The 11,707-nt window shown below is 43.4% G+C and overlaps 1 protein-coding gene across 1 annotated transcript; it reads left to right on the top strand.

The window, feature by feature from the left end:
• Positions 1-2,636: 2,636 nt before the first annotated feature.
• MYCFIDRAFT_170371 (uncharacterized protein) lies at positions 2,637-11,705 on the top strand (the record flags this gene model as incomplete). The annotated part of the gene is made up of 10 exons (XM_007923497.1): positions 2,637-2,659; positions 9,064-9,108; positions 9,161-9,265; positions 9,301-9,361; positions 9,394-9,455; positions 9,508-10,102; positions 10,141-10,176; positions 10,229-10,832; positions 10,868-10,948; positions 10,975-11,705. 10 exons carry the CDS (start codon positions 2,637-2,639, stop codon positions 11,703-11,705), a joined length of 2,343 nt encoding a protein of 780 aa, XP_007921688.1.
• Between the last annotated feature and the right edge of the window lie 2 nt (positions 11,706-11,707).

The raw sequence follows: 11,707 nt of genomic DNA, 5'->3' as shown, positions 1-11,707 counted from the left end.
TCGGACGATAGTCTATCTAAGTTGCAGCGTTCGCGACGATAGCCGAAGCCGAAGCGGAGATCTAGTTCCTTATTACTAGTTAAAATGTCGATAGAGATAAACGTCGTATAAGACGATAATCCGTTCTAAACGATATTATATAGAGATAAAGAGACGAGGCACAAAGCGGGTATCTCCTAATCTTCCGCTAGGCTATCGTTTCCGTATAACCGTATTCCCGTTACCGGTCCCGCTCCTAGACTAGTAGTCGAACTACGTTAATATAAATTCTATTAAATCGTTAAACTAGTATCTAACTTCTAGAGGAAGAACGGACGATTCTATAGGGTCTATACTCTAGTAGTATATTAGCGCGTAGGTTAGCATTCGAGCGATAACATTCCCTAACTTTAATAGAAAGCCTAACTTTCTACCTATAGCAACTACGATTCTAATGCTATATATCTATAGTTAGCGTACGACGACGTATCTACCGGACTATTACCTAGGTTACATCGAGCAAGTCCTATCGTTAACGATACGTTAGAGGCGTTAGGGACGACGCGCGACCTCCCTAGCGTATTATCGCTATATACGTAAGGTATTTTATCTAAAACGCTATCCGATCGTTCCCCCTTTCTTATATCTTTATCTGCTAAGCGTCCCTATACTCCGCCTACGTACGAGTTATACACTATCGACCCGTTACGTCTAATACTATCTCCTTTATCGCATTCGGCGTAGAGTTTATCTACTATTACAATTCCGAGCGTTAGTCGCAGGTCCGATTCTATATCTATATTAGCAAGCGGCGCTTCTAGCATCTATACTCTACTAAGTCCGACAGGTCGCGACTATAACTAGGACGATTAGTCTGTCTTGCCTAGAGATAGCGTTATATAGGACGCCGAGAGGCAAGGTCCGACGCTACCGGATATAGAGGCCTCTAATAAATACGGTCTAGACGCTTTCGATAATTACTACGACTTTAGCGACCTTCTCGATCCTTCTAGACCGATAGACGTTGAATTTACGGAGCCTTCCTATAACGCTAACTCTACGAGTTTAATTAAGAATAGTAGCTCTATCGCGCCTAGAGCTCCGTCGCTAGGGCCTATCTAACCGCTACTTCTACCGAGCCTTCCTTTTACGCCTAGAGCTATACCGACGGACACTACTACTGCCCCTACTAGTAGGGCTAGAGCTAGCGGTTCTAGTCCTTAGGTGCGAGCTAGTTAGCCTTCTCTAAGGCGGATATCTTTTAAACGTCTAAACGATTATAATACCCTCTCTACGGCGGTCGCCGAAGCGTACTATAGCCTAGGTCGATCGTAGGCTACTAATACCGACCTCTTACGCCTAGAGAGGTCTACTCTTCCTAAGGCGTATATCTCGATGCTATACGAGGCAGTAATACTTAATATTAGCGATATAGTATATACCTGCTAATACTATTAAGCTAAGTATTAGATCCGTAAAGCATCGAACGTCCGAGCAGATAGCAAACCGTCTTCTTCTACGGACAAGAACGGTATAGTATTTATAATATATTGCGGTAGTAGCGTAGTAAAAGGTATATTTCTAATCCCTAAACTACCTCCGTTACTACGGCGACTGCTTACTATAGATCTATCTAAGGATATAGAAGCAAGAACGTTCTAGGAGAACATTCGAGCCTATAATTGCCGCCTCGTAATAACTTTATTTATAGCTAAGCGTAATATACGGGTATTAGGATACAGTTTGTTCTAGATCTACGGGGAAGCGTATTATTTAGGCGGCGGTCTCTTCGCTCCGACGGAAGATCCCTAATACGCGTAGCTATACTTTTACGACCCCGTATATACTACTAAGAGGCGTATATAGAAATCCGGCGATCGTAGATATACTAGCCGGAACTAGAAATCTATACTATCGCCGCAGCTAGACTACGGCACTATAATCGCGTTATATAAGATAATTACGTAATATAACGCGCTATATTACAAGTTCGCCGCGGCTCGGGAAATGTTTATATCCTCCTAAGGACCTAGGCGCCTCGTTCTTAAGGCTATAGACTTTAGTTTAGTCTACGAAGGTATATAGGACGCGCGTCGATATAATAAGCCGGTCGTAAACGAAGTAGCCGCCCTCTATCCGGATTACGATCCGGAAGCTATTAGCGGAATAAGGGATTTTGTAGTAGTAGAGCGGTTAAGTACGGGAGAGGTATCTACTACTCTATATCGTATAAATCGCTACTATCTATACTACTTCCCTATATATTACGTCCTCCTCTAGGCGGCTAGAACTCCTAGGTTTTCGTAGGAGAACTAGTTTCGTACGCGTAGTAGGAGGTACGTTACGCTTAGGGATTACTTTAGGCATATTTTACACTATCGACTAAACTAATTTCCTACTATCTTCTATAGTCGCCGGCTCCTACAACAATTATACGTCGACGTATATACTATAGTAGACTTAAACGACCTACTTTTCCTAGGCAACTATTAGAAAGAAGTATAGGCGGATACATACAACTTAAAACAACCGAAATAGCGTAGTACGCGCGCACTATTAGGCAATAAGAATAAATACGATATCTAACGAGAGTTGTCTCGATAGATTAGCGAAGACCTACGTTATAATATTCTTCGAACTAAGGTATAGTATAGGGAATGCGAGGGAAGCGTACGTTACGGTTTGCTATAGCGGAACTGTTTAGTCGTCCCTACGAACGGGGCTCTATTATCCGATAGCATCCTATAAGCTCTATAAATAGTTCTCCCGTCCTCGTACGTCGGCGGCGATCGGTAGATTTTATAGTGCTACCGAGATTCTATAGCTATCGTCGGCTACTTCGGCGTCCCTACGTACTTTATTACGTTTATAGCTAACCCTAACTAGCCGGAGATTAAGCGTTATTTGTTCGACTATTAGGACGCGATAGACCGCCTAGACATTACGATAAGGGTCTTTATTTAGAAAGCTAGGGAGTTTTTATACGAGGTCTACTATAGGAATGTATTCGGTCGCTATATCGCAAGATATTAGACGGTCGAATACTAGAAGCGTAGCCTCCCTTACCTTTACCTCTTACTATAGATCGCGCCCGATTAAGCGCTAGATACTATATCTAAGATCGATAACTTTATCCGCGCTAAGCTTCTAAGCCTAGCCGAGGACCCGGATAGTAGCGTAACGAACTTAGTTAAGGAACATATATATTATAGACCTTATAGCGCGGGCTTTCTATACGTCCCGTATATACAGTTACCTCGATACTCCGAAGGGACGTATTCTAAGGGATTCCCTATAGAGTTCTCGGACGAGATAGTAGTAACTAACATCGCGTTTCCGAAATATCGTAAACGCCGTAATAGGAGGATATAGAATAAAAGGAGGAATCGCGCGTTCCTCTTCGACAATCGTTATATCGTACTATACAATCTATACCTACTAAAGCGGTTTAACGCCTATATTAATATCGAGTAGGTCCGCTTATTACGGGCGATTAAATATATTAATAAGTACGTCTATAAGGGCGCCGACCGTACGACTACCCGCCTCGAGATTCCCGGTAACGAGATCGCTAACTATGTTAATATACGATATATTAGTCCTACGATAGCGATATACAACATCTTAGAAGGCAAGCGCTATAAAGAATAGCCCGCGGTTATTCGACTAGACGTCTACCTACCGCGCCCTAGGGGTAATATCGTATTTAACTATAACGCAACGATAGCGGACCTACGCGGCGATAGACGACAACGTACTACGCTCGTCGCATAGTTTCGATATAACGCGTTACTACTAGATAACGACGTATCTTACCGGCGCTTAACGTATCTTAAGTTTCTAAAATACTATACGCTATATAACAAAGCGTAGAAGAAACGTTCTAAGCGCGTAGTATACTCTATCGCGCGTCTTAACCCGCCCCTACGTCCTAAAGGCGAGATACTATACTTAATTAAATTGCTCTATATCGTTCGGGGTACTAAATGTTTCCGCGACTTAAGGATATATAGCGGTACCGTATATAAGAGCTTTCGAGCGGCGGCGATTGCATCTAGTCTTACAAGATCGGAAGATAAATAGCTCGATACGTTCCGGAAGGCTAAGAAGATATATACCTCCCGACAATTGCGTCTTATATTCGTACTACTTATCCTAACAGATGCGATATCCGGAGCCGACTCTACGCGATAGTAGAGTCTTCTATAGAGGGACATATATAAAGATCTATATATCGAACTGCGGTACGGAGGCTATATAGGAAGGTATAAGGAGATAAATGCTACTACTAAAAGTTATAGTAAGTATTAGCTATATACCGAATTAGTTGCTAACGGATATAAGGTATCGGGCTATAAACTACCGAGCCCCGATCCTTCGTAGGCGAAAATATATAGTAGCAATAACGCTATCGCTTAAGAAGAAGCGCTAGTCGATATAGGAAACGAAGATAGGAACAAACTCTACGTATAATAAAACGCCTACCTTCTTAATAACGGTTAAAGGCGAGCCTTTACCGATATTACGAACGATATCGACTAGAATCTATTAACGGCGTACTTTTTTATCTAAGGTCCGGGAGGCTACGGGAAGACGTTCCTATACCGTATACTCGTAGCGACCTATAGAGTACGTAGCCTTATCGTACTATATATCGCGTCTTTAGGTATCGCCGCATAGCTGCTTCCTAGTAGTCGTATAGCGCACTCCCGATTTAAACTTCCTTTAAGTAATACCGGGTAGTAGGACTGTCCTATTACTTAAGACATAATAGACGCTAAGCTAATCCGAAAGACTTATCTAGTTATTTAGGACGAAGCCGCGATATAGAATAGACGCGATATTATAGCTATATATCGACTCTTTTACAAGTTACAATTAGGTAGTAACGGCTAGGGCAACGAACTATTCTTCGTAGGAGTCCTCGTCGTATTCGGCGGCGACTAGGTATAGACTCTTCTAGTGCTTCCCGAGTATAAGAAGTCTTCGAAGGAAGCAGACGTAATAGCGATTATATTTAAAGCCTTCCTAATCTAGAATAAGATTAAGGTACTCTATCTCTAGTAAAATATACAGCTCGTAGATAGCAATCTGTAGAACGTCGACTTCTACCGCTAGACTCTCTATATTATATACGACGACGTATTCGATCGATTTATTAAGCTACTAATATACGTCGGAAGAGTCTAGGACCTTAGCGAGCTTATCGATTTCGTCTTTCTAAGATAGGGTATTATTAAGGCTAAGTACGACCTAGTATTCTATCGTTCTCGAGCTATCCTTTATATAACGAACGATACCGCCTACGAGATTAACGAACGTATCGTAGACGACCTACCGTACGGTGCAATTCGCGAATATCGCTACGAGGATAAGATAGAGAAGTTGCCTAGCGATAAAGACTAGCCTTTAGAAATCTTAAGCCTTTTAAAATCTATCTAGAACACCGAGCTCTAGATTCCTTGCCTACGGATCCGGATAGGTACACTAATAATAATTATACGGAATATCTATAAGACCGTAGGACTCGTAAACGGAACGCGGGTTATCGTCGTAAAAATACTCTAGTTCGGGGTTAAAGTTCGGAAACTACTAGACGACGATAATTAGGAAGTATACTAGATACCGCGAATCTAGATACATTCGAACAAAGGCCTACCGTTTACCCTTAAGCGATATTAACTTCCGCTTCGACCTTGTTTCGCAATAACGATAAACAAATCTTAGGATTAATCCCTAGTATATATCGGTATCGACCTTCGACGGCCCGCATTTAGCTACGGCTAACTCTTCGTAGTATTCTTACGCGTTACGGACGTATATAACCTCCGCGTACTTATTAACGGAAAGTATACTTTAACGTAGGGTAGCGACTCCCTAAATAAGGTATTTCGCTCGGCTCTATTATATCTGCCTAAGCGTCTCTATAACTTTATTTTTAAAGATAGAAATCTGTTTATAGGTATAACCTCAAACGTCCTATTACGTAGAGCGATATACGCTATATCTACTAGCTCTACCGGACTAGCGTAGCAACTACGACGCCCGTAGGGTATACTTAACTACGTGCCTCGAGCGTACGTTTCCGAAATCGCTAAACCGCCTACCGGTTCTACTCGAGACGCTATAGAACCTAAAGACGAGCCTAACTAGTATACTCGAAACTTTGCGGGTTTAGACCGCGAAGTAGGTAGCGATAGCAGCCTTCCGCGTAGAGTAGAAAGGGGTCCTAGGGTATTCGTACTAGGTAACGACGAAGATAGGACGTTAGTCGATACTAGAGTCGGACGATAGCTAAGCTAGCGAGAAACTACGCTAACTATAGTACTAGCGAAAACTTCGCGCCGACCGTTATTCGTAGAACTTCCTAGATACTAACTAGACGACTCCTTAGTCTACCTCTAGAACTTAGCCCTAGGTCCTAGTAACGCCTAATAGATAATATAAGTTATAGGCAAAATAATACCTTCGAAGGAGATTGCGCGGGTAGATCTAACTAAGGCCTCGTCGATACTACCTACGCTAGTATCTATACTAATACCTCGTTCCGCATCTACGGCGCGTATAATCTAACAGATTTCTAAGGATACTACGCCTATTCTAGGTCCTTCGTTCTCTAGGAAGCGACTACCCGGATAACCCGTATTACTCTCGAAGCCTATATCCCGTACTTAAGTCTCTACTCCGACCTCGATACTATACGCTCTAACGCTACTTTATACTCTAAGGCTAGGCGATATTGCTAAGGTAAAGGCTCCGGTTATCGTATATAAACAAGAAGCTAAGATCCTTAGTATACTTTAAGACGTAGATCTCGACTTCGATATAGAAGACTTTTAGGCTACGATTAGTAGTTATTCTCTATAATATATATATACAAAACTTCTCTATCCGTACTAGCATTTTTTTCTCTTTAGGTATAGAGTTTAGCTACCTAAATACAGTTAGCGTATTACTACTTCTCCGAGGCACTAAGAACCTTGTTATTTAGCCGCTTATCCCCTATCTATATAAGCTAAGTTCCCGGTAGTTCTCTTAATTATCCTCCTTTCTCTTCGGATTCTCTACTATATTCCTAGCGCTAATACAATGTCGAGCCTTAATATTATACCTAAAGTAGGAAAGGATTACGCGTAACAGTTCGTATAAGTAGTAGTAGAAGCATATTAAAAAGGTAAAATTTAGGAAACTAGAACTACGGACTACGCGCTAGCAAAGAAAATCGTAAGCGGTAAAGAGCGAGATCTAGTATTTCGAGAGGGCTATATACGTATACTAGGAGAAGGCGTAACGTAGAAGGGTACCGATAAGAGAGCGAGGCGAGCGGCGCTAGTCTATATCCTCGGTATAGACGCTAGAAGTTGCGCTATACTAAACTGTCCCTTTCCTTCGAAATATAGAACTTACGAATCTAACCGTAGTTATTTCGAAGGGTACCGTTATTCCTATAACCTAGCGCTAAAGCTACTATATAGTAATTGCGCTTATAGAGGAGATCCTAGGAGCTATACTAGCTATATAAACTATAACCGGAAGAGAGTAGCATTACTAGAATTCGAAGATAGCGGGCGGGCTTCGAAATCGAATACTCGACCTCTATCTATAGAGTACGAATAGGAAGAGGGCACCCTAGAATATTAAGAGACTATCTCTACTAAGGATACTAGCTACTAGGAGGAATACGACTTTACCTAGGAAGTATCTTAGAAAGCGGAAGAACTTAGGAGAAGTATAAGCGAAGTATAGCTCTAGCAACTCTTCGAGTTTCTAGCGGAATTGTTATATTCTAATTCTCCTACGTTTACGACGTAGCACATTCGAGATATATATTACGAGAGTGTTAGCGAGATTGTAAGCGGTTATATACGGAAAACAGATAGTAAGCAAGCTTATATAGAAGTCGTCGCGGCGGTAGAGCGGACTTAACTAGATTAGGTATACATTTCAAACCGACTATAATACGAATAGCAATAACGGCGGTAATATACTAAGAAACGTAAGATTAAATATTACTAGCTTCGCTAACTGACATTATAGGCCTAGTATATATCTATTATACGAGTAGACGAGATAAAAATAGGAAGGAGAAGATTATAAGTTACTTTATAGATTTCATTTTTTATAGAGGGCTAACTAACCTCTATAGAGTATATATATCGGTCTACGCCCTATAGTATAGATAGTATATCTTATCTTATTTCCTCTCGCCTTTTCTAACTTTTAACTTCTTAATTAGTATACTATTCTTAGATTATCGCGTTCTTCCGAGTAGCGGCGATATAGATTCCTATAGCAAATCGATTCCTAGGTCCTATTTAGACGAAAGGAGAGCTAGCTCTAAAGTTCTAAGTAAAATCGGATTCTAGGAGGGTAGTATACGATTAAGCGTTTATAGTAGAGGTGCCTAGTAACTACTAGTACTCGATAGTCTTAGCGCCCTTTTAGAGGACGACGGTATAGCTAAACGTAAGGTAGCGTACTACGCTACTAACGAAATATACGAAGACTTCGCCTATAACGAGCTTTAAGGGTTAGTATATCTAGTAATATATATTTATAAACGAGACTTACTAGAGTCGCGACCCTCTTAGAGCCGGTCTTCTTAGCTAGAACTCGCTTCGTAGAGCGAGGGGGAGACTCGTTAGAGAACGTACTAGCGAGATTAATAACTTCCTTACCCTTAAATACTTAAGCGACTAATACTATTAGCGACGCGGTTATAAAGGTTTAGCGACAATATTAAACTTACCGGTAGCGCTCGAGATCTTACTCGGGGTTTCTATAGGGCTAGTATAGGGGACAGGTATAGTATCTAGCTTAGTAAAGATAGAAAGGGAGTAGTAACGAGTCGTAGTAGTAGTAGTAGTAGTAGTAAGTAGTAGTAAGTAGAAGAAGTTGTTATTAGAAAGGCGCGCGATTTATAAAGCGCGATTTGTAACGATTTCCGCCTTGTTACCTAGCGCGGTACGGCCACAGCCGCCGTAGAATCTTCTAGAATCCAGCTTACCCTACCCCCCTCGTCGCCTCAGCCTTCACTTATAGCTCTTCGGCCTTCACTTATAGCACTTCGTCCTTCACTTGTAGCTCTTCGAGCCATATAAACACTAGTCAGTTGATATTGAAGGAAGAGTGCGCACCCTCGCAAGACTTAATTTGTCCGACAACTCACTGCTAATGTCAGCAAGGAAAATGAACACGATACTGCCACGATGTCACGCTTTTTAGGCAGAAGAGCGCAATATGGTATAGACAACCCTTTCATGAATGCTTGGGTCACATCGTTGACGTGGTACGAATAGATCTTCTCTGTCGGACAGGTAGGCTGATTGGCGACGTCTCCTCCCAATCCAGAGCGGAAGATGGGTATGATGCTTCCAGGGCGGTGGGCCGATCGACTTCATTCTTCGAACAAAGCTGTGCTTGATCACCTTCCAATGCTTGAGCGTTATCGTTGACGAAGATGCATGCGTTCTGGAGTAATTCGAATGTAGGAGAGAATGATGGGAAGAGAGAATTCCGCAGATGAAGCCAGGCCTTACAAATGATGATACATGAATGCTTTGATCTCGAGCTGAGATTTTCTAGGGTGGAGTGGCATAGAAGAACAGAACAAGTCCTTGAACGTACGTTGCTCGTGGAGGGCTTGGCTGGCAGGTGCAATGGCCGCTGTGGTCTCCATCAAGGTTCCTCTTCGCATTCTTCAACTTTGTCACTAACAAGATCTTTCAGCTCCTCCGACCCCCTCGCAATGTCTCTTTGTACTGCTTGTATGGAGAGTAGTCGCTTGACAGCAGCGGCTTTCTACGCATCCCGACGACAAGATTTGAATGGCGCGCGAGAAAGGCACTCAAAAGCTCTGCAGGAAGACATTTTCACCATATTTCGAGCTCGCAGGCATGCGTCTGACACGTGTATGCCCTTTTGCCATTACTTGCAGGATAAGACGTACGATCTCGCTACACGACAGGAAGCGCTTCGTGAGCAATGCCCTCAATGCTTGTTTTACCTCCCATTTAGACGCCGTCCAGCTTCGCAATTGTCAACGAATCACCATCCGTATCGGCCAAAAGCAAGCAAGCTGCACTGCGCGAATAGTCAAAGAGCAAATGCGACCATGGACGCTGTTAGAACGATTATTAGTAAGTAACACGGCATACTCAGCTCTTCCCCAGAGACAAGAAGTTACAACCTTTCTTTGTTGAGCGACCCCTGGATAATAAGAAGGAGAACTTTGTCATGTGGAATGCAGCCCATGCCGCATCCGGCCATAATGTCTTTGTTCTTTGCGAGGACAATCCCACCACCGAACTTTGACCACACGAGGTCGCGCTGCTTGAGATGGCTAGAGAGTTGTCGAGCTCGATATTACAGTGCCACAGTCATGGATCCCACTACCCGGTCTCGGTCTCAATCAAGAGATAGGTCTCGGGGTCCGGCCGGCGGCATACTCCAAGAGACACCGTTCACATACGACCCTAAAGAAGCTCGCAGTAGATCACGATCTCGACCGGCGAAGCGAAAATTATCAGCTCTTTCAAAGGCATGGCGTTTAGCTGCGCAGATTTTGAGTCTAGCAGTGCTCATATTCGCGGTATTAGCATACTGGAGCTACCAATATGTCCCACCAACACAGAAAGCAGATCCGACATGGGTTTTCAAGGCACCCATCGGCTTACCACATTACCAGGAAGTGGCAAATGCTAGTTCAGATGCTCTCAAGGAGTACCATCTCGGAAACGACATGAAGAACATCATGAAGAATCTGGACGAAATTGTCAACAGCACGGAAGCTTTCTCGAAAGGAGCATTGAGCAAAGTTCTGCCTGTGGAGTATGGATATCAATTTCACGTCAGTCACACGACCTCCTCAGACTAACCGCCATTGCAGTCAACACGACTTTTCCGTCTCCCTCTACCAAGGACAAGACTTACAAAAGCAAGCCAAAGCCCTCCAAACCCAAATCCACCAGTCAAAAGACATCCTCATGCACCAAGGCCTACTAAAAGGCATTCTCGACCTCTCAAAAATCAACAATACCCGCTGGGCCAACAAAAACATCCAAACCCGACGCGAAAACCTAACCCACTCCACCTCCCAAAATCTACACAACATGTCTCAACTCCTCACAAAAGCCCGTCACTACTCTCCCACCCGCGATCCCCTCCGAATCTGGAAAGAATACCTCACCTCACGCACCACAGCATCCAAAGAAATCTCTCACTCCGCCGAAACCCTCCTCCACCTCGCCATGCACTTCAGCATAACCTGGGACCAATACATCGCAACCCTCGCTTCCCACCGCGCCTGGGCAAACACAGTCTGTCGCAAACTCGAAACACGCCACATCCTAATCTTCTGGTCGCGACCGGCCTACTGTAGAATTTCCGACGGGACATGGTATAATTTTGAAAAAATCGATGAGAAAATTCTTTTATCGTTGGTGAGGTTGAAGGCTCCGTATATACGCGTTCAACTGGCGTATAAGAGTTTGGCGAGACATTTGGGGAATGTGGAGGAGACGATCGGGGATGTGAGGAGGTTGGAGGAGTTTGGGGAGTTGGCGGATCCTTTTACGATGGTAGAGGTTCCGGAGGATATTGAAGGGTTTTTGGCGGATCAGGCGGAGGTTGCGATGGGGTTAATTAAAAGGGTGGTTGAGGAGGAGAAGGGGTTTAATCGGGAGGGTTGGATGAGGAATTATGCGGGAGGGCCGCTAATGGGATAGGG

The sequence above is a fragment of the Pseudocercospora fijiensis genome, assembly GCF_000340215.1.
Source record: "Pseudocercospora fijiensis CIRAD86 unplaced genomic scaffold MYCFIscaffold_1, whole genome shotgun sequence".
In the NCBI taxonomy this organism is placed as follows: domain Eukaryota; kingdom Fungi; phylum Ascomycota; class Dothideomycetes; order Mycosphaerellales; family Mycosphaerellaceae; genus Pseudocercospora; species Pseudocercospora fijiensis.
This window is presented reverse-complemented; position numbering and strand designations above follow the sequence as displayed.